The following is a 24,179-nucleotide window of genomic DNA, read 5'->3' as shown; positions in this document are numbered from 1 at the left end:
CCAATCAACAAAAGCACTAAAACCATTTTCATGAGCTTAAAAACAATGTAAAGATCCAAACCATGAGGCCTTAATGTGAGCACAAAAGAATATGACATGCTCGGTAGATTACAACGGAGAACCACATAAACGACACATTGGTAAGGTGGCACACTTTTAAACAGATTTTCTTTTGCAGCAAGAGAATTTGTGCGGACTCTCCATAAAAAATTATGTACCTTATGAGGAATTGGTAATTGCCGCGTACTCTTCCAAAATTGGGGCTAAGGTCCTGAGGACGTGGATGGAGAAGATAAGCGAGAAGAAGTTGCCTACCACTGCTTAAACATATGATAGAGAGACTTAACTCTTGGGTTCCCCTGATTTTGTGCGGCGCCATATAAGATCAGGATCTCTATAAGCTTTACCAACAGGAATCTTAAGGATTTTCACATACTCTTACAAGGAAAAAGAATTTCTTAAGATATTCAACTTCTAGCTATTTGTTTGCCCATTAACAAGATCCAACACATAAATAATGGGGCTGTCTGGGGCGCGTGGACTGTGGATCATAAACTGAGGCAATGAAGGGAGTCAAGGGTCACTCCAATCATGTACAAAGGCATAACCCATAATATGCCAACGCAACCCCTTCTTTAATTCATCCCTACTCTAAAGAAGACTCTTCCAACCCCATGTCTAGAAGAGTTTTCCAACCCCATGAGGCATGATGACCATACCCTCCATCTATAAAATTAGAAAAAGGTAAGTAAACTCCTTTTAAAACCTTAACCCATAGGGCTTGTGGATTTTTAAACATCTCCAAGCCTGATAAGCTAGAAGAGCTGAGTTCGATAAGACAAGATCCTTAAAACACGTTCCACCCACATTTTTTTTCCAAGACAATTCATTCCAGTTGACCCAATAAATATATGCCTTGTCCATCGAATGACGCCACAAGAAACGAGTAGCCATTGCTGAGGCAATTTGATAACATGTTAATTGTTACATCTTTTTATATTTTATCAACTTGAAAAGATGAAAATCAAAGTTATTATTTAAATTCTTTTGAAGTAACATTACCCATATTTTATCAACTGAGTAGCTTTTTTTTTTTTTCTCACAAATTACAAACTGAGTGACAGACAACAACCGATAACCGTTACCCAATTAGTATTCTCTCACAATTCAATTACTACTTTTTTATAAGTATGTGAATGCACTTGCAATTAGCTTCTTTCCTTGAGCTTGAATTTTCTTTTATATATATCCAATAAAACCAAAGCAGCTGAATTCCTTACTATGAACCCCAATCCCATTGTACCATATTTATTCACACTTGCATCAACATTAGATTTGATGAAAAAAAAAAAAAAATTCAAGTTAACTTATAAATCAGTCAAATCTACTTATCAATAGAAATCATAGATATAACAATATTTAATTTGACTTGTAAATAAAAAAAATTTAAAATAAATCAAGAAGTCATGTGTAAGATATCTATTACTTTTGATTATTTATTTATTTTAAAATTACTCTTTAATCAAGTATAAAATTATATTGTCCTAATAATTTTTAAAAATATTAACACTATCATTTGTTTTGACAAACTCTTAATTACTTAAAAATATCACATATTATTTTTAGTCATTTTGACATATTAATAAGTTATTTTAAGCACATGGTAACTAAATATTTAAATAAAAAAAAATTATTTATTTTAAATTAATTTATAAGTCCGAAAATATATTTTAAGTTAAAAGTTAAGTAGATATTTTAAGTTAAAAGTTTAAGTAGAGAAACACTCTAAAAATCATAATCGGGATTCCACATGCTGAAGGAGAGAGAGAAGCCCAAAGAAGCACTTCTTTGTGCTTGTAGAAAGTTAAATAACAGACGGGTAACTTGCAGAAAAAAATATTTTACTTGAAATCAATTAAATGGAAAAATTTAATTTAGTTTATTCTTAACTTTTCATCCAAATTTAACTTAGAAGTTTTAATTTAAACTTAATTTAACTCAAAAATAAAAAAAATCAATAAATTAAATTTCTTAATTTTTTTTGGCTTAAATAAAAAATTTTAGTCTCAAAATCAAGAAACTTTTTGATTTAAATGAAAAAATAAACAAATTTAACTAATAAATTTTAATTTTTGAGCTAAATTAAACTTAAATTAAAAATTTTAAATTAAATTAGATAAAAAATTAAAAATGAGCTAAATTATACTTCCGGAATAAATATAAGGGCTAAATTAAACGATTTGCAAAAAAATATTTTGGGTGCATGTTTCTCTCTCTTGAATTGTGTTTTTTTCTTGTTCAGACAACAAGAAGCTAAGGATAATTAAGAAGGTGAAACAAATTAGGGTTCTTCAAAGGAACCCAATTCTTTTCCTGTAGAATACATTATTTTGACTAATAAATTATAACTAGTGATATTACGATTATTTTTAAGAAAATAAAATCTTGAATTCAAGTGCAACGATATTACGTTCATGTTTTTACTAATCATAGGGATTAAATAGTTACACTTTTAAAGTTTTAAGTGTCAATGAAATGCGACAAAAGATAAAGTGTTAGTAACTTTTCAAATAAAGATCAAAGGTCAAAAGATGCTTTAAGCCAATACCAAATATATATTATTATAAGAATATATTATTGTAAGACAACTAATCAAAATAATCTTTAACCAAACAAAGCCCTATGATGCTTAAAGCTTGGAATTTTAATCACAACATAAATACACATATTAATACTAAAAAAATGGAAAGCTATCATTATCTCCCATATTTACCAAGCTTAATTCAGTAATACTGAAATTATTTCCAACATTGTGGGATTTCATGTTTGATCGTGAGTTCAAGTTTCAGCATTCACGAGTAGATATATGCAATTCTGGTTCCATTTTGAGGCTTGTCTAATAATCAAAACCAAATGGAGGTTTTCTATGTTTCGGTTTCAGTTTAATTCGGTATGATTTCAATTTTTGAAATATTATATTTAAATTAACATTTAACTTTAAATTAGTTATTAATATATAATATATCATATAATATACCTTACGGTTACTTTTAAATTACAAAATTTTTAACTATAATATTCATATATAATTTAGAATCAAGCATGTTATATATTATCTAGGATTCAGGTTTAGTTGCTATTGTTATTTATAATATAATAATAAAAGCACACAATATAATATAACTTTTCGCTATTTCTTAATTGTGTAATATTTAATTATAAGATATACAAATAATTATGAATTAAGTTTAAGAACTATAAAATTATTTAATATATTTAAAACTAAAATTATTAAGAAAAAATAGAGAAATAATAGATAATATAATTAGTTCTCGATTTGATATGGCTTTAGTTCCATTTCAATATGATTTCGTTTTGGTTCTTAATAAAGAACTAAAACCAAATCAAATAATTAAAATAAGATCAGTATGATTCTTGTAATTTTTGGTACGTCCCTTTAGTTCGGTTTAAAATCCTTGAAAACCATGCATAGCCCTAGTAGCTGAGACAAACAAAAATTATGTCCTGTAACTCTCTTCAATGTCCAAAATTGAATAAATTACAACAAATTAATACTATTCTTTTTCGTTACAAATAAGTACGATAAAATCCCTACTTAAAATCATAATGGGACACACATATGGGTTTCATAGTCCCTACCAATGGCCATTGCTCAAAATTTTCTATTAAATTTAACTGACTCATAGCATAAAGAATCCCTATATTCTACCTGAACGTGTTCTGTTAAAATCACATACCTTAAATCAGCTGATTGATAGTGCATACTTGATATAATTCTGCTGTTTCAATTACTTCCCTCAGAGCATTTGGTCCTAAACACTTGAGAACCTGTGGTCATGACCCAGATAAGGAATAAACACATAGCTAAAATTCAGTTCACTCGTAGAATTCTATTATGAATCTTAATAATAATATTTTTTTTCCCCTTCTCTGTCAAAGCTTAAAAAACAAACTTTCTTGACAAAAAGAACAAGGGGGTAGGGAGGTGTTGGATAGAAACTGAAATTATATCAAGAATGAAGGAATAAAAAAAAGATAAGAATCTCCTAAGAAAATCATGAAAAAAGAATTGTAGAATAGTATAAAAGAGCTCCCAATTCCCTTGCTTGTTGGCTAAAGAAAGCCCTTTAAAAGAACCATTAATGGAACGCCATAACGATGCCAATTAACAAGCCCTGTCTCATAATCAATTTGATGATAAGTGAATCTCAAAAAATTTTTTTGGACTTAATTGTGTACCAAAAGTGCCTAATAATCACAAAGTTGCATAACTTTGAAGAATTAACTATTGTTGCCTGTGTTGCTTTCTAGTCATAGAAACAGGTTTCTTTTCTTTTGGTTTTCATTTTCCAGTAGAAAACTAGAAAAGACACTTATGTTTACCCATATTGTCTACCTCTTTTTACTACTCAGTTAAGGTTGTATGTATTTTATTGACAATTGAGCACATGTACAATTACAAGTGCAAATGTCTATTTTAATAACTATTCTTTTCAATATGATGGTAGTGCTGCTAATTGTGTGGTTGCAATTAGGTATGGGCGCAGTCCGGTTCTGGCCCTAAGGGTTGAGGACTCAGGACTGGACCCAATGGTTCCCTTCAGTTTCGGTTTCGATTCGGTTCAATCTAATCCGACACTCAATTTTTATTTTTAAAAAAGTAAAACATCTAATTTTGACCAGAAATCGAACCACTGTCAACATCAATCTGGTCCAATGTTGAATGGGCAGGTTTTGGTTTATGTCTAGTTGCAATCATAGTAACAGTGAAATATAATGCAACAGTGTTGAAGGTGATGAAGGCTAAGAAAAGTTGATAGGGTGGTTATATTGGTGCCTGTGGTGGTGGGTGGCACAAATAATAGTAGGATGATAATTGTGGAGATGATGATGTTGATGGCAGTTGTAAGCTTGAGGCTGTGACAGTGGGAAAATTTTTTTCCTTTTGGTTGGAAAGAATCTGAAAAACAATTTCATTCAAAATAAAGGTAAAACATTAATAAAAATAATAATTTTGGTTATTTTCCACACAGGTATTGTTGAAATCCTACTAGATTGTAAATCCCTAAATTAAAGGGACTGTATTGCATTATATTTTTTCTTTTCTTCTTGTAGTTATCTTCCTCTTTTATTAGTTTCCTAAAATATCTACACTTCTTTTGTATTCAGGACTGTTATATATAGATAGGAAGAGTGTACATGGCAAATGTATACTTAAAAAAAAAAAAAAATCTTTTCTCCAAGAATCCTTCTCAGTATGGTATCAGAGCTCTGCCATTAATTTTTAGCGTGAGTTTCCTGCAAAAAGTGTTAAGGTTGCTAGGTAAGCTTATAGGCACCAACCACCAAGGAGTTGTACTACACCACCCCCACTAGAGGAAAGAGCTTCTGCCAATCGGCCTGTTCCTAGAAAATTTTCGCCGTTCAAAGTCGCGCATGGTCACACGCGCTGCCACAAATTCCATCACCGATCCCACATGCCAGCGCATGTCGCCGTTTCTGGGGTTTTTTTTTGGGCCGATTTTTCTCCAACAATCTTCCTAGGTCTTTGCGCCTCTGCCTAATTGGTTTCACACCTTGGTTTGCACTTTTGATTCTTGGATTTACCGTTTTCCTCTCTACTGCTGCATTTCCTTTCTTTTTTTTTTTTGACCTGATTCTTTAATATGACTGATGGAAAAAAGGAATTTATTAAAACAAAGATGAGCCCTATGGGTGATAACCACTCGTTACAAATTAGCCCTGTAAAGCTTAATGGTACTAATTATCTTGCATGGTCGAGATCTCATTCATTGTTTATTCAGGCTAGAGGGTATAGGGATATATCACTGGAGACAAAACCAACCAGAAGCGGGTGGTTCTACTTATAGCCAGTGGGAATTAGAGAATTCCCTAGTGACGTCTTAGCAAATTAATTCAACGCAACCACAAATAGCATGTGGATATTTGCTTCTGGATAATGCTACTGCTATCTGGAATGCTGTATCTCAAACTTATTCCCAAATGGGCAATGATGCACAGATCTATGAGATACGGAACAAGGTTTATAATATGAAACAAGGTGAGATGACCATTGTTCAATACTTTGCTAAATTAAGTGGTTTGTGGTAAGAACTAGACTATTACCCAGACTTTCAAGCTACTTGTTCTGCTAATGTTGTTAAATTCCAAGAATTAATTGAGAAAGAATGGATCTATGACTTCCTTGCTGGGTTTAAAATAAAGTATGATCAGATTTGAGTTCAAGTGCTTGGTAAGGATCCCATGCCTTCCCTAAAGCAAACTTATTCATACGTACATCAGGAGGAAAGCAAGAGAAGTTTCATGATCCACTCTTTACCTAATGACAAGGCAAGGTTAGTAGCTGCTTCCTCCCGAGAACAGTCACATGTCCCTTTTAATGGTCCATCAGATAAGGATCATTTACATTGTGATTACTGTGAAAAATCAAGGCATACTAAGGAACATTGCTGGATGCTATTTAGTCGCCCATCCAAAGGACGTGAAGGTAAATGGATGAGCTCAACAAGACCACAAACAAATGTTTCTGAGACAGTGGATTTTCTGAAAACAATGCTCCTACTGCCAATACTGGAATCCTCTCCACTGAAGAAGTATAATCCCTAAAGCGTTTGCTGTCACAGCTAGAATCTCAAACTGCCATAATTACCTCTTCTAATTTTGTTAAATCAAGTAATGCTTTTCTTGTTAATTTTGAAAAATCTCCTTAGGTTATATATTCTAGAGCAAACAAGCACACGACAGGCTCTTCAAATAAATTTATAACCTATTCTCCATGTTCAGGAAAAGAAAAAGTCCACAAAGCGCGCGTATCTTTAGCCAATATCTTTGGAACATATTTTGTTGAATGCACTCCTACTATAAATCTTGCTTCAGTTTTGCATGTGCCCAGTTTTCCTATTAACCTCTTATCTGTTAGCTCCATTACTAAAGCCCCTCCATTGCAAAATTGAATTTTTTCCTACCTATTGTGTGTTTCAGGAATTGAAAACAAGGAAATAATTGGCAGTGACAGATTGCAAGATGGCTTGTATTTGCTAGATGACAGTAATGGTTTCTCAAACTCCAAAGCTTTGGTAGGAAATTCAATAAGAGTTGATCAGGAGATCATTCAATGGCATAGGAGATTAGAATATCCTTCTTTTTCAACCTTAAAAAGGTTATATCCTATTTTGTTTAGACAATGCGAATCAGTGTTAGTTTGTGATGCTTGTGAACTTGCCAAACACACAAGAAATTCTTATTCTTCAATAACTAATAAAGCTTTGGTTCCTTTTATGACTATCCATTCTGATGTATGGTCCTGCTCAAACAACCTCTTTATCTAGTTATAGATAGTTTTTCACTTTTATTGACTGTTGCACTAGGTTGACTTGGATATATTTGATGAGATCTAAACATGAAGGTTTTTTTTTTTTTTTTTTTTTTTTTCAGCAATTTCATAAATAATTTACTCCCAGTTTAATGCATAGGTCAAAATTCTAAGAACCGACAATGGGACAAAGTATATGAACAAAGTCTTTCAGTCTTATTTAGAGCCTCAAGAAATCCTCTATCAAATTAATTGTGTGAATACAAGTGCACAAAATGGAGTATCTGAAAGGAAAAATAGGCATTTACTTGAAATGGCTCGATCACTCATATTTACAATGAACCTTCCCACATCATATTGAGGGGATATTGTTCTTATTGCAACATATCTTATTAATCGAATGCCTCTTTACACACTAAACTTTTAAGAGTCCTCTAAAAGTTCTTAAGGGTAAGAATTCATATATTATTCCTCCAAAGGTTTGTGGGCGTGTTTGCTTTGTTCATAGATCAAATGTTGGGAAACTAGAACCTAGGGCCCAAAGATGAGTGTTTGTGGTTTATTTTAACACTCAAAAGGGTTACAAGTGTTATTGTCTTCCCTCTAGGAAATATTTTATAAGTATGGATGTTACCTTTAGGGAATATGAACCTTATTTCCAGCCACCTCTTCAGGGGGAGCACAATAAGGAAGAGGCGTCTATTTTACCTTTCCAGGGAAAGATGTTTTTTGAACCCAATCATAGCATTGAGGATAAGGATACTGAGGATAAGAACCAACCATCACCATTAGTTCCTCAACCCAACCTCAAACCACAGGGAGATTGAATAGATTAGATTTAAGAACCTACACTCATTGAAATAAGACAGATACAGTCATTAAGCATGATATGACTGATCAGTCAGAACCTCTAGCTTCAGCTCCTGAACATTATGAGCTTGGAGAATTATGTGGTGAGTCTCCTTCTTCTGATACTGTTGATGACCTTGATATACCCATTGCTCTCAGAAAAGAAGTTAGGACTTGCACCAAACATTTTATATCCAAGTTTGTTTCCTATGATTCCTTGTCTCCTTCCTATAGAGTTTTTTTCATTTCTGTTGTTTCTGTTTCTATCGCACAGGATTGGAAGGAAGCATACCTTGATCCAAATTGGAAGGCAACTATGGTAGAAGAGATGAAGTCTTTGGCAAAAAATGAGATATAAGATCTTGGTACTCTTTCTTTGGGGAAGAAACTGGTTGGAAGCAAATGGGTGTTCACTGTAAAGCATAAAGCAGATGGTTCCATAGAAAGATATAAGGCCAAGTTAGTGTCAAAAGGATTTCCTCAGACATATGGGGTGGATTATCAAGAGACTTCTGCATCTATTGCTAAAATGAACATAATCAGGATCTTGCTATCATGTGTTGTAAACCTTGAATGGGATCTACAACAGTTTGATGTGAAGAATGCTTTTCTGCATGGAGATTTGGAAGAAGAAGTATATATGGAGATCCCTCCAGGGTTTGAGGGAGAAAAGACCAAAGAAAAAGCTTGTAGATTGAAAAAGGCACTATATGGCTTTAAGTAGTTACCACAAGCATGGTTTGATAGATTTAGTAAGGCCATGATTTCCTTTGGATTTTATCAAAGTAATGCCAATCATACCCTATTCATGAAACACTGTAGAGGTAAGATCACACTGCTCATTGTTTATGTTGATTATATAGTGGTGATAGGAGATGACCAAGAAGAGATTGCTCATCTAAAAGAGCGAAAGAATTTGAGATTAAAAACTTAGGTAGATTAATGTACTTCCTTGAAATTGAAGTTGCCAGATCAGACACAAGGATTTTTATTTCTCAAAGAAAGTACATACTATACCTCTTAGATGAGACAGGCATGTTGGGCTGTAAACCAGCAGAATCTCCTATTGAAGTTAATCACAAGCTGCAAACTGAAATTAGGGAGGCAGTTGACATAGAAAGATATCAGAGGTTATTTGAGAGATTAATTTATCTCTCTCATACCTGACCTGACATAGCCTATGCTATAAGCTTGCTGAGTCAGTATATACATGATCCTCGAAAACCTTACTTAGAAGCTATCTTTCGTATTTTGAGGTATTTAAAATCTGCACCTGGAAAGGAACTTTTATTTTTAAAGCATGGCCATCGCCAGATAAATGCTTTTATAGATGCAGATTGAGCTGGATCTCTCGATAATAGGAGATCGAAATCAGGTTATTGCACCTTTGTTGGTGGCAATTTAGCCATTTGGAGAAGTAAGAAGCAGAATGTAACAAGAAGATTTAGCACAGAGGCGGAATATAGAGCCATGACACAGGGTATATGTGAGCTATTATGGTTGCGAAAATTGATGGAGGAAATGCAATTATTAAAAACAAATAATTTGTCCTTATTCTGTGACAATAAAGCTGCTATCAGTATAATTCAAACCCCGTTCAACATGATCGACCAAACATATATAGATTGATCGACACTTTATGAAGGAGAAAATAGTTAATGAGTCTTTAAGTGTCTCTTATGTGACTTCCAAAGAACAAGTGGCCAATGTGTTTACTAAAGGTTTAAACAGCAAGATATTTCATACTCTAATTTAGAAGTTAGGCATGTGTAACATACATGAACCAACTTTTGGGGGAGTTTTGGAATGCTACTAGATTGTAAATCCCTAAATTAAAGGGATTATATTGTATTATATTTCTTCTTTCCTTCTAATAGTTATCTTCCTCTTTTATTAGTTTCCTAGAATATCTAGACTTCTTTTGTATTCAGGACTGTTGTATATAAATAGGAAGAGTGTACAAGGCAAATATATATTGAGGGAAAAAAATATTTTCTCCAAGAATCCTTCTTAATAGGTATAAATTTGAAAAACTGAAAAACAACAAAAACCATGATCTGCCTCAAGCTTGAACATCCCAATTTGTTACTAAGAGAAGCCCCAGGTTACCAAATTTGAGCTTATTGGTCGTAGAAGGAGATTTTTTTTGAACTCCACTTCTCTTTGAATGGTAGCATTATACAACCAAGATTACATCATTGCTAATATGCCTCTAATCTCCAACATGAGCTACTTAAAGATCATAGAACAATAAAGGATTAGATTAGATACTTACTAGCTCATGGACATGATCTATCTTCCCGAGTTTGAGAAAAGCAGGGTTTTTAAGCAAACTTTCCTTTTTTTCGTCTACTCACTTCCCATAATGGAGGAGAAATGCATTTCAAACAGTAAAGGCAAGCATCTCTATAGGAGTTTATAACAAGTAGGGGATTGTAGTTTCAATTTTGGTTTTAGGATCTAGCTTGGAATATGAACTAAACTGAAATTTGGATAATGATTCCAGTTCAGTTCTTTGATATTTCGGTTTTTGTTACTTCGGTTCCATATCGGCATGGTTCTAGTTCGGATTTAGGTTCTTATAACAATTTTATACAATTATTTTCATGAAAAGTCATACCGAAATTACCGTTCAAGGTTTAAAATTTATTATTCATACACAGTATATCATATAATATACCTTTTAGCTATTTCTTAATTATATAATTTTTAATTCTAAGGTACATATTTAATTTAAAATTAAATATATTATGTAATATAACAGTATAAATATATCATATAATATAACTTATAATGAGCTTTTTCCCAAATCTATGTCAAAACAAAATTAAATTATCATTTCTATCTAGTTTGGGAAATATTTCCCAAACCAGGGTGAATCTTGCTAGATGGATTTAAATTTGCAACATACCGACAATATGACTGTCGGCAAAGATTATCGCTGCTTTGCATATTGGTATTATGTATTTAAAAAATTAAAAATACAAAGGTGGGAATCTTGGACAACTCCTTGCAGCATGCAGATGGTGTAAAAGTTGGTAGTCTTGCTTTTTTATCTTCCTACAATATGCAGGACATTTATGTGGCATATTATATTGGTATTTGATATTTTCTAAAATTAATTGATTTTAATTATTTTTTACATCTTAATTGTTCATTTTAAGAAATTCAAATAAAAAAAATTTAAAAACATACAGTTATATTTTTAATTGTTAGAAAATGTATTTTTACTTTAGTTGTATAAAATACAATATATATTTTTAATATATTTTAATTTTAATTAATTTCAATGCTAATTTTATATATTAGCTTACACTAACTATAAATTTAATATATATGCATAATAGGTAAAAAATATTATTTTTACATTTTTATATAAATAGTGAATTTAACATAATTAATTAGTTATAATTAAAAATATAATAAACTTTATCAACAAGTGGTTGGATCAGTGGCGTGAAGCTGATTCCCAGGCAAGACTTTACCTAAAAGGTCAAGGGTTCCAATCCTAGAGTTGTCAGTGTTGAAAATATTTACTTTATTATGGAAAGTCAATCACTTTATTATTTCTCTATATATTCTGTATTATGTATTCCTATATAGGATTTCTTATTTAGGATTTCTTCCTAATTAGTAGAACACAATTATAGAAATCAATTATATATATATATACCCATGTACAGATTAATTGAAATTAAGGAGAATCATCTCTTTCTACATGGTATCAGAGCAGGTCATCTATCTAGAGTGACTATTTGTTCTCACAACCCAGCTCAGGAGTGACCTTGGCTGTCGACCGGTCGTTTCGACTCTGATCAACATTGCCAGCGTCGCCTTAACCCCCTCATTCCACCACTATGTGCTGTTGCCTGATCCAGTATACCATTAAATGACTTCTGAGGTTTGGCTCTCAGATCCTATTTCAGTATTTGCTTAATTTGCGATTTTGGGTTATTTTGCTGCTGTAAGCACTTTGGATTAGCGTTTTAGTTAGTTTTCTTTGTCTCAACAAATGACAGACAATAAGAATGTTATTTCTGATGTGATTCCGGTGATGACTAAGATCACGGAACACGAACTTAATGGTTCGAATTACCTAGAGTGGAGTAAGACTGTTAGGGTCTATTTGCATAGCATTGATAAGGATGATCATCTTACTAAAGATCCACCTACGGATGATACACGACAAACTTGGCTAAGAGAGGATGCTCGATTGTTTTTGCAGCTTCGAAATTCGATTCACAGTGAGGTAATTAGTTTAATTAATCACTGTGAATTTGTTAAGGAATTGATGGATTACTTAAATTCTCTGTATTCTGGTAAAGAGAATATCTCCCGTATTTATGATGTTTGTAAGGCATTCTACCGTGTTGAGAAAGAGGATAAGTCTCTCACGGCTTATTTTATGGATTTTAAACGGGTATACGAGGAACTTAATGTATTGTTGCCTTTTAGTCATGATGTGAAAGTTCAGCAGGCCCAACGGGAGCAACTGGCTGTTTTGAGTTTTCTTGCAGGTTTTCCTTCAGAGTATGAGACTGCTAAATCTCAGATTCTCTCTAGTTTTGAGATTTCCTCTTTGCATGAAACGTTCACACGGGTCCTTCGTACAGAGAGTACCCAATCTTCATAGCCTGCCAGTAGTGCTCTTATTAGCCGTAATCCAAATGGACAACAGGGTAATAGAAGAGGAAGTAGAGGAGGAATTACAGGCAACAGAAGTCATCAGCATAATGGAGAGGCTAGTTCTAATCAGAACTCAAGATGAGTCATTTGTTATTATTGCCATGAGCCTGGCCATGCAAAATATAATTGTCAGCAACTTCAGAGGAAAAATCAGCGATCACAGATAGCAAATATAGCAGCAGAGGATTCTACAGTATCTTCCTCTGAGAAAACTATTTTGGTATCTGCAAAGGATTTTACACAGTTTTTCCAGTATCAGGCATCTCTAAAGCCTACCATTTCCCCTGTCACTGCGATCGTTGAGTCAGGTAAATCCACTACATGCCTTGTGTCTTCCTCATCCAAATGGGTTATTGATTCAGTGCGATGCATCACATGACAGTAATTCTAGTCTTCTATCCGCTTTGACCTAATCTCACTTCCTCATTACTTTAGCTGATGGTTCTACTTCTTGTGTCATTGGTTCAGGAACTGCGAACCCGACTTCGTCAATTTCTTTGTCATCTGTTTTGTGTCTACCAAAATTCTCTTTTAATCTATTTTCTGTTAGTAAACTTACTCGTACCTTAAATTGTTCTGTTTCCTTTTTGCCTGACCAGTTTTTGTTTCAGGATCTTACGACAAAGCAGATTATTGGTAGAAGACGTGAGTCGGGTGGTCTCTACATTCTGGAAAATCATGTACCGCGGTCGCTTGTTTGCTCCAGTACCATAACACCTCTTGAAGCTCATTGTAGATTTGGCCATCCTTCTTTGTCTACCATGAAGAAGCTGTGTCCTCGCCACTTTTATCGATTAGAATGTGAGTCGTGTCAGTTTGCAAAATATCATCGTTTGCCTTCTGTGTTTAGAGTCAATAAACGGATTTCATCCCCTTTTGAGTTAGTTCATTCTGATGTTTGGGGTCCTTATTCTGTTACTTCTAAAACTAGATTTTGTTATTTTGTTACTTTTGTTGATGATTACTCTCGTGTTACCTGGTTATATTTAATAAAGAATCGTTCTGAGTTATTTTCTATCTTTTGTGCATTTTGTAATGAAATCAAAACTTAATTTAATATTTCTGTGCGCATATTAAGAAGTGACAATGGCAAAGAATACTTTTCAGCACAATTTCAGTCTTATATGACACAAAATGACATTCTTTATCAATCTTCCTGTGTGGATACCCCATCCCAAAATGGCGTGGCCAAAAGAAAAAAATTGGCATCTTCTTGAGGTAACTCGTGCTCTTATTTTTCAGATGAAAGTTTCTAAACACTTTTGGGCGGATGCAGTTTCTACGACATGTTTTTTGATCAATTGTATGCCGTCTTCTGTCCTATTCCTTATACTGCTTTGTTTTCTACAAAATCTTTTTCCTTGTTGAATCCCGTATTTTTTGTTGTACCTATTTTATGCGTGATATTCGTCCACAGGTTACTAAATTGGATCCAAAGTCTCTCAAATGTGTTTTCCTTGGGTACTCCCGGCTGCAAAAAGGGTACCGCTGTATCTCTCCTACTCTTAATCGTTATCTTGTTTCTGCAAATGTCACATTTTTGGAGTCCACTCTATTTTTTCCTCAATCATCTGTGTATGAGAGTCAGGAGGAGGAGGATGATCTCTTAATATATACTGTCCAACCAATGTCTAGTCCTCTCCCAGAGCCTGTTCCTTCTGTCTCTAGACCTACTCGACCTCCCGTTGTTCATGTTTATTCCAGGATATTGGAGATTCCTGACTTAGATCCTCCACTAGCTATTTCGTTGGGAGATCCTGTACCTCATACTGATCATGATTCTGATCTAGACTTACCCATTGCTCTTCGTAAAGGTAAACGTTCATATACTTACCTTATCTTTTCTTTTGTTTCTTATAATCAATTATCTTCTTGTTCTCGGTGTTTTGTTACTTCTTTAGACTCTGTTCCTATCCCTAATACTGTTGGTGAGGCACTGTCTCATCCTGGCTGGTGTGCTGCTATGAAAGAGGAAATGGAGGCTTTAGATACTAATGGTACATGCGAACTATTACCTTTGCCCACTGGTAAGAAAGCTATTGGTTGCAAATGGGTATTTACAGTAAAGGTAAATCCTAATGGTTCTGTGGCTAGGTTAAAAGTACGCTTTGTAGCAAAAGGATATGCTCAGACATATGGGGTTGATTACTCTGACACTTTTTTTTCTGTAGCTAAACTTACTTCTGTTCGCTTGTTTATCGCTTTAGCGGCTACATATGATTGGCCCCTGCACCAATTGGATATCAAGTATGCTTTCCTTCATGGTGATCTTCAGGAGGAGGTGTATATGGAACAACCACCTAGGTTTGTTGCTTAGGGGGAGTTGGGTAAAGTTTGTAGGCTTCGGAAGTCTCTTTACGGCTTGAAACAAAATCCTAAAGCCTGGTTTGGGAGATTCAGTGAAGCAATACAGGAATTTGGTATGCAAAAGAACAAGTGTGATCACTCACTATTTTATAGGCAATCTGAGGCTGGTCTAATTCTCTTGGTAGTCTATGTGGATGACATTGTCATCACTGGAAGTGACTCTGCAGGTATTTCATCTCTTAAAACCTTTCTCCAAATCCAGTTTCAGACCAAAGACTTTGGATTGTTAAAGTATTTCTTGGTTATTGAAGTTATGAGAAGTAAGAAGGGTATTTTTTTGTCTCAAAGAAAATATGTCCTCAATTTATTGACAGAGATAGGAAAATTAGGTGCTAAGCCTTGTAGTGCACCAATGACTCCAAATTTACAACTATTAGCAAGGGATAGTGAGTTGTTTTTACAACTGTTAGCAGGGGATAGTGAGTTGTTTGAAGATCCAGAGAGATACAGGAGATTGGTAGGAAAATTGAATTACCTTATAGTCACTCGTCCTGACATTGCTTATGCCGTTAGTGTGGTAAGTCAATTTATGTCTTCCCCAACTGTTGCTCATTGGGAAGCTTTGGAACAAATCTTGTGTTATCTGAAGGGTGCTCCAGGAAGAGGTTTGCTATATGGTAATCATGGGCATTTGAATGTTGAATATTTTTCAGATGCCGACTGGGCTGGATCTAAGGTTGACAGGAGGTCAACTACTGGATATTGCGTTTTTGTTGGAGGAAATTTGGTGTCTTGGAGAAGCAAGAAGCAGAGTGTAGTTTCTCGATCTAGTGCTGAATCCGAATACAAAGCCATGGCACAATCAATATGTGAGGTAATGTGGATACTTCAATTACTAAATAAGACAGGTTTTAAGACCTCCCTGCCTAAAAAATTGTGGTGTGATAATCAAGCTGCTCTCCATATTGCTTCTAATCCGGTGTTTCATGAGTGGACCAAACATATTGAGATTGATTGTCACTTTGTTCGTGAAAAGATTCAACAACAGATTATCTAAACAGGATACATCAAAACTAGAGAGCAGTTGGAGATATTTTCACAAAAGCTCTGAAAGGAGCTAGGATTGACTATATTTGTAACAAGTTGGGCATGATTAACATCTATGCTCCAACTTGAGGGGTAGTGTTATGGAAAGTCAATCACTATATTATTTCTCTATATATTCTGTATTCTGTATTCCTATTTAGGATTTCTTCCTAATTAGTATAACACAATTATAGGAATCAATTGTATATATATACCCATGGACAGATTAATTGAAATTAAGGAGAATCATCTCTTTCTACATACTTGAATAAGTGGTTAGATCAGTGGTGTGGAACTGATTCTTATTATGCATATATATTAAGTTATTAATCAAAATTAAAGTATATTAAAAATATCTATTGTATTTTATATAACTAACTAAAACTACATTTTCTAACAATTAAATATATAACTTCATGCATTACACATTTCTGAGGATTTAACCTAAAATCGTTTAGAGTGGAGAAAGCGAATCCATATAACCGACCCCAAATTTTTGGGATAAAGGCTTAGTTGAGTTGAGTTGAGTTGAGTTGAGTTGAGTATATATATAACTTCATATTTTTAAATATTTTATATTTGAATTTCTTAAAATGAACAAGTAATAAGTAAAAAGTAATTAAAATTAATTAATTTTTAAAAATATCAAATACCAATGTAATACGCCACGTAAATGCCCCGCTTGTGTAGGAAGATGAAAAAGCAAGACTACCGACTTTTACACCATCGGCATGCTGCAGGGAGGTGTCCAAGATTTCCACCTCTGTACTTTTAATTTTTTAAATACATAATATTGATATGCAAAGTAGTAGTAATATTTGCTAACAATCATACTGTCGGCACATTGCAAATTTAAATCCATCTAGCAAGATTCACTCTGGTTTGGGAAATATTTCCTAAACTACACAAAAATGATAATTTTATTTTGTTGTCACACAGATTTAGCAAAAAGCTCACTTTTAGCTATTTCTTAATACATAATTTTTGACTATAAGGAACATATATATTTAGGAATTAAGCATATTATATAATATATTAGTACACATATTTAATAATTATAAGATGATTTAATGCATTTATAAGTATAATTATTTAAAAAATGTACAAGAATGAAAGATAATATTAGGTTTTATATAATCCATAATTATAATAAAAGTATATAATATATATGAAAAAATCATATTCAAGTATATGCATAAAAGCAATTTTCGGTTCGGTTTTGATTTGGTATGGGTCTAGTATAGTTCCAGTATGATTCTTAGTGAAAAACTAGAACCAAACCAAAACAGTAAAATAAGTACAATTCTATACGGTTCTTCGGTTCGGCTCAAGCCCTCCAAGAACCATGTACAACCCTAATAATAAGGCTACACTCAAAGTGGCTAATATCTAAGGATGTTTATAAGTGCAATTGTGTGTGTGTGTGTATATATATATATATATATATTTTTTTTTTTTTTCTTTTCTCTTTCTGCATTTATCTCTAGTTGTGTGGCTGGAATATCAAACTATCATCTCTGTTATGACCTTGTCCTTCCCTCTTCTAATTTGAATTTGTTCTATGACTCGTTTAGCTGTTCCTCAAAAGTATGCATGCTCCAAAAGTGAAATGCTTCCATTATGGAAGGTAACATTTTTTAAATTTTTTGCACCTTTCCTGCTTTGTCAATCCTTGTTGAAAATTTTGCATGGTGAAACTTCTTGTTCATCTTATGCAATCGATTTAACCTAAAGCCTGATTATTTATATTAATGCCTTTATATTTGATCTTTAATTTCCATCACATATATCATCATTTAAACCTTAATAATCTTCAGTAACATTCTCAGCTACATGTTAAATGTCGAAAGATAACAAACAAACCTCATTAGCATCTTTGAAGCAGGATGAGTGATCTTTCTTCGGCCATTGTACAAGCCAACATCTAGAACAAAACAAGGGAAAAAAGGACAGCAGAATAAATTTAGGCATTTTGGCATAGCGCATATTGGTGGAATGGAAAATGAAATGAGCATTTTTGACCTTTAGCACTAAAAGAAACTCATGGCTACAATATACAGCATGATTGCAGTGGTATAAATCTAGAAACAGAGTTCTATTACTAAAGATACTGTACATAATAAATTTCAGGTCTATTGTTCTAAGTCTAATTTGATGATGAAACACGTCTCCAGTTGTCTCTTAATATGCACTTCCATGTTGAAACAAATCTAAGCTTATTAAGCTAATAAAACATAGTAAACAGAATAGCTCCTTCTAACCAAACAGCCAAAATTCCAATATTTTAACCATATTGACCCCCTAATCCAAGAGGAGACCAGTTTCTGCATGTATCATAAATCTTCATGCAGTAGTAAACTATTCAACCATGAGATTGATGAGGGCAGGGATCCACCAACCAGAGGAAGAGAGCTGAAGAAAAAGAACCAACGTTGGGCAGTATATTCTAGAAGAGTAAAGAAAGTTCCAGAAGGAAATTCGGTAGAAAATGCAGATCCACAGCTGGACAAAGAGGGAAATTCAAAAAGTTGCTGGGAGAGAATGCATGTGGAGAGAGGCTCACTTGAGGTAGACAAACTATAAAGAAGAGAGTTGAGCTGAGAGGGGATCATCTTTGGGTGATAAGTAATTTGGGGGATGTTTTCTTTTTCACACAAGCTTGTAAGGTTGGGGCCAGTTTGTATTCTGCCTAGGAAATTCATCTTCTGGTAATTCTAGTTTTAGTCATTTCCTCCATTTTTCAATTCCTCTATATTAAACTCTGGATTTGCTATGTTGAAGAAGTTGAATAGAATCTGAAGTTGGAATTGATTCAAACTTGTGTTGAATTGTTGGGTGCTGAACTTAAATTCTTCAGAGCTTTTGTTTACTCTATCAAATTGGTCCGACCTGCCAGATCTGAACCAGCGATCACCAAGGCTTTACTCTATCAGAGGTCATTGTTACCTTTCTTTTCCCAGCCGGCGTGCTAACTCTTCAGCCAAGGCTTGCCCACACACATCGCCATCAGTTGCCAGGATAATGCGAGACACCTCAAAGATTTAATAAAATAAAATTAAAAAAAATTAAAAAGTGAAAGTGGGAAGAAAAAACTCTTATCTGTGCATTGCCAACTTAAGTTCTGCTCAAAAGGTGCTCACCTTATCCAAGTACTCTTTGCAATTCCATAGATACTGATATGCTTTGTCCTAGCATCACATATGCATGCACACAAAAAAATAAATAAATAAATAAATAAAAATAAAAAGGAAATAAGTATGAAAAGTGGTCATCACATTTATCCTTTTTCTCAGAAGTCAGAACCAATATGTGGGTAAGTAAAATTTCATGTTTTGTTAAATAGAAACTTGTACAAAATTTATGGATCCTTGGTATAGAGTATAGACACTTGTTGATGATAAGGTAATTGTTGATGCACCACACATGGTATGAGCAATTTCATGTTTTATTGGCAAATTACAATGTCAGGTAAACTAATTAAAGGATAGTTGTTCACATAAAATACATACATATACACATACATTTTCACATATACATACAACATACACACATACATATACAACATACATTCATATAAATTTTGAAATAAGGACATTATCCAGAAAGATTTTGGTCATGGTTCGCACCATTTCCCATGATGGTAAATCTTTAGTAGAAACAATTTGTGGGGCACCTCCAGGAACACTAACACAATTACGGAAGCCAGCTTCCTCCACTGAAAGCTTATCAATTTCACCTTCAACCTTTAACAGCACCAAAGCATTAAATAACAACTGGGGCATTAGGGCAAAGAAGGAAGGACAGAGTAAGAGCGAGAGAGATTTAAATATATGGTTAAAAATGCAAATAAGGTGATGAAATCTACGATAACAATTTCAGTCGCTTCATTTATGTCATCCAGCCCGTATAACCATTTTTCAGTGCCCTTATCCTGAAAGAGAACAGCAGAAATTTAAGTATGATACAAGTCAGAATATGTTCATTCTGTATTTATAAAAAATAGGCAGGATATGAAATTTAATTGTACAGTTCAGTTTAGCTTAAAAAAAAAAAAAAAAAATCTCAGTAGAGAAGTGGTTTCTTTTCCTTTTCTTTTTACCCCTTCTTCCAATTAGATATAAATACAGAGGTAATTGCACCTTTGGCAAATAACTCAGTAAAAAGGGAAATAAAGCACTAAAATTGATGCCATGGACAAACCCACCAGTTTAAACCATTCTTTGTTTGAATCTTGAATAATGATGTTTGGCTTAAATGATTTGCAGTTTTCCAAACAAACGGTACCCCCACATATACACTGCTTTGTGTTAACAATGCCAAAATACCTATATGGAACTTGTCATTCACCAACATATAATGTACTCTACTTAGTGTCTCTGTCATGAGCAGAAGCAGAGAAGTGCAGATGCTGCCCTGCAGTGACAAGTTTGCTAAGGGGATTATGTATCGGAGACATGGCTTAAAGGAAGGGAGCTTAAGTGGTCAAGCAGTGCAGCTGTGTGCAGATTTGATTTCAGTTATTTTCTTATTTTGTTCCTATTTTTCTGGTTATCCATTTTGCATGTAATCAGTAGTGGTTCCTACTTTGTAGGCAGCAGTTATCTCTTTGTTCTTTCTCTTTGTTTATTTAAGTTGAACTGGGAATGGAATAAAGAATCAGAATTTCAATCTTCAATTTATTGTGTTAAGAGATCGAAGGGTTCTCTCATTTAACGAGCCCTTTTTTTAAACAATACACCATAGGTTCTCAAGGGAGAAAGTCTAAAAAACATTGCCCGTTACACACTCCACAAGCTGAATTTACCATTAATCGTCCTGTAACTCGATCACAGATTTGGGACCATAACAAATTGGTATCAGAGCCGGAAGTTATGGGCGATTCATCTAATAGTATCCAAAAGCAACTTGAAACCTTCATGAAAATGTACCAAGAGGATTGTCAAAGAGATCGAGTAGAGCGAGAACAACTTTCTGCCCGCATTGAAGAGCTCTCGAGGGACTTGGCTGCCACGCGAGTGGAGGGGCAGCAAGGCGAGACAGGAAGTGTTAACCGCAGGCAATGAGAACCCGGCCATGATCCTAACCCAGTTGAAGCTAGGATGCAGGCTCCCAGATATGGCAGACTTGAATTTCCTATTTATGATGGACAAAATGATCCGCTTGCTTGGCCGAGCCGTTGTGACCATTATTTTCGACACCAACGAATTCCAGAGGAGGAGAAGGTGGAGATCGCCTCCTATCATCTTGATGGGGATGCACAAGTCTGGTTTCTTAAACTAGATAGAGATCGCCCTGGGATTACTTGGGAAGAATTTAAACGGCATTGCCACCTCCGATTTGGGCCATCTATCCAAAGTAATAAATTGGGGGAGTTGTCCAAACTATGTCAATTGGGTGCAGTAGAGGACTATCAACACCAATTTGAGCAATTAGCAGCTAGAGCCGGACCTCTCACCACCGACCAAGAAGTTGAAATTTTTGTTAGCGGATTGCAGGAGTATATCGCAGTGGAGGTGGAGTTACACAGGCCTCGGGATTTAACTAGTGCAATGAGCCTAGCCTGACTCTTTGAGAGGAGAGGAGGCCCAAAAAGAACATCATCAAAGCCAACGCCAAGCAATTCAGCCAATTCTCCAACTCAAAAAACCTTCAAACGACTCACCAGAGCGGAGATGGAGGATCGCTGAGCAAGAGGACTATGCTTTAATTGCGATGAAGTCTATATCAGGAGCCACCAATGCAAACGGCTGTTCTAGTTTGATGGTGTTGAAGAATCCGTACAGGGGGACAAGGAAGAAAGAGAACTCGAAGAAGAATCTAATCCCGAAGTCTCGCTATATGCCATCGACAAAGAAACGGTAGGGGAACGGACCATGCAAATTCAAGGAATCAATGGCAATCACTCTTTAACATTGTTGATTGATACTTGTCGACACCATATTTTGGCCGATCCCCAAAATCAATAAAACTTTGAAGCCGATCCCTGGTACTAAGTCTCCGCTGGACAGCTAATTACATTTCCGATCCTTCTTTGATAGGTAGTCACTATTCCGATCTCTCCTCACGAGGAATTGAATCAATAGCTAAGTTCTCACATTAGTAAAAGCCTCGCCGGTCTCTCAAATCATTTTACCGATCTCTCAAACCCGCTGTCGAATTTCCGGACCCGTCGAGTATATTCCTGATCTCTGTTGATAAATGAAATGAACTGGCATTAGATCTTTTCTTACTAGTTTTATTGCCGATCTCCTTTTCGGAAGATTAAGAGCTAAGGTTTTGGTTCGGTCTAACGAGGGTTCCGATCTTAAGTGTTCAAGTTAAATTTTCAATTTTAATCAAGTCCCGTTCAACATTTCTCCCCTACCGATCTCACGCTTATTGTGCTTTCCGATCTCTTATACTTAGATTAATAATTGCATTTAGTTTTTGTTTTGCTGTGCTCATACAATCGAATACTCAGACAAACAATGGTTTAAAATTTTCCGATCACAACCATTCATTGAACAAAGAGGCATTCTATTTCATGTCATAATTCGTACAAGTTATTCGGCTGGGGGATCACTCCCAGCCTGATTTACATTCTGTTCACTCTCTCTCTCACCCTCGGCTTCCTCCTCACTGTCCTCATCGTCGCCCTCAGGAGCCAGGTCGGCCATCCAGGAGAAGTCCTCCTCAGGGTAGCGCTTCTGGAGTTCGGCCAAGAGGTCCTTGTGAGCATTCACATAGGCTCCGGCTATCCCTGTCACCATCTCTTCGTCTTTCTCCTTAAGCTCCTCATCCTTCGCCTTAAGCTCCTCGTCTTTCTCCTTAAGCTCCTCGATGAGTTGGGCGACCTGAGCAGCTTCGTTAGCCTGAAGCGCCTGGACTTCTCCGAGAGCCCGATCCCTTTCAGCCAGGACACGAGACTGTTCGGCCAGCTTGTCTTCATGGTACTTCGCCCGTCCCTCAACTTGAGATATATAATTCCGAGCGGATGAGAGTTGGGATCGGAGGGAAGCCAATTCCTGATTTTTCTTCCCGATCTCCTTACCCAGACGCTGGACCTTTTCCCAAACCATAGTCTGATTCACTGCACTCCACATCTGCACTCATGGAGTGAGTCAAGATATCATCAAGGCTGCTCGAGGATAGCCTGTCCCGATCCTCCCGAAGAAAGATGGAAGACCCCAAGACTTGGGCAAAACCGGGGTTCTCCCGAACAGTCCGGTTATTCTTCAGAGACTCCATTAACTTTTGGGCGCCACGAGAAGAGGTCCTCCCAGAAGATTGAGAAGGCCCCCTTTCCGTGCTTGGAACAACTGAAAGAGTCGGAGGCTGCTCTTCCGATCTAGGAGGAGATCAGACAGCTTCAGTGGTCGGCAGATCCGAAGGTGGAGGCTGGTCTCCTTGTACTTCCCCGGGTTCACGACCAGGTGTTTGAAGCATTTCTGAACGCTTCATCTCCTTTATTTTCCGGAAGATCTCTTTGTCCTTCTTCCGCTTCCTAGAACCCTCACCACCCGCCATACCTGCACGGAAAAGAGGTTAGTGAGATCACTAAGGTCCTGAGAACTGAGATATAGAAAATACCAATGCCGAGGTCAGAGAGCGGAAGTTCGCGATCTTGGCCGGTGATCAGCTGCATGGTCCAATGGTGCAGTTCGGCAGTCACCGCATTTGGACAGGAATATTTTAGAGTGGCGGCCTGACTCTTCAGATCCATCACTATTAAGCTTTCCTCTTGACTCAGGGTAATGTGCTTCGGAAGCAAGGGCCCCTGGTACCACCAAACACGGGAAAGTCCTCAAAGCTTTCTGATCTTTGCTCCTCGTAATGAAGAAGCGGTTCTTCCAAATCTTAAGGGATGAGGCAGATCGAAAAGAGCCCGCAATGAGGCTTCACTGAAAGAATCGATGTT

General features: G+C 35.4%; 1 protein-coding gene across 5 annotated transcripts in view; it reads right to left on the bottom strand.

Moving 5' to 3' along the window:
* Window positions 1-3,518: 3,518 nt before the first annotated feature.
* LOC131178685 (primase homolog protein-like) overlaps window positions 3,519-24,179 on the bottom strand; it is a 51,844-nt gene continuing 31,183 nt past the window's right edge. For 3 of the 5 annotated variants that reach the window (XM_058144055.1, XM_058144057.1, XM_058144056.1), the window contains exons 11-16: window positions 20,148-20,213; window positions 19,909-20,055; window positions 19,423-19,470; window positions 19,229-19,314; window positions 18,146-18,206; window positions 3,519-3,849 (exon numbers count right to left, since the gene is read on the bottom strand). In XM_058144055.1, the coding sequence (XP_058000038.1) occupies window positions 3,760-3,849; window positions 18,146-18,206; window positions 19,229-19,314; window positions 19,423-19,470; window positions 19,909-20,055; window positions 20,148-20,213 (498 nt within the window). In that variant the 3' untranslated portion in view covers window positions 3,519-3,759. The remainder of the gene's footprint in view (window positions 3,850-18,145; window positions 18,207-19,228; window positions 19,315-19,422; window positions 19,471-19,908; window positions 20,056-20,147; window positions 20,214-24,179) is intronic. The other 2 variants (XM_058144058.1, XM_058144059.1) reach the window with 2 other exon arrangements.

Source organism: Hevea brasiliensis, chromosome 3, assembly GCF_030052815.1.
Source record: "Hevea brasiliensis isolate MT/VB/25A 57/8 chromosome 3, ASM3005281v1, whole genome shotgun sequence".
In the NCBI taxonomy this organism is placed as follows: Eukaryota; Viridiplantae; Streptophyta; class Magnoliopsida; order Malpighiales; family Euphorbiaceae; genus Hevea; species Hevea brasiliensis.
The sequence above is the reverse complement of the archived record's forward strand: the minus strand, read 5'-3'. Positions and strand labels throughout refer to the sequence as shown.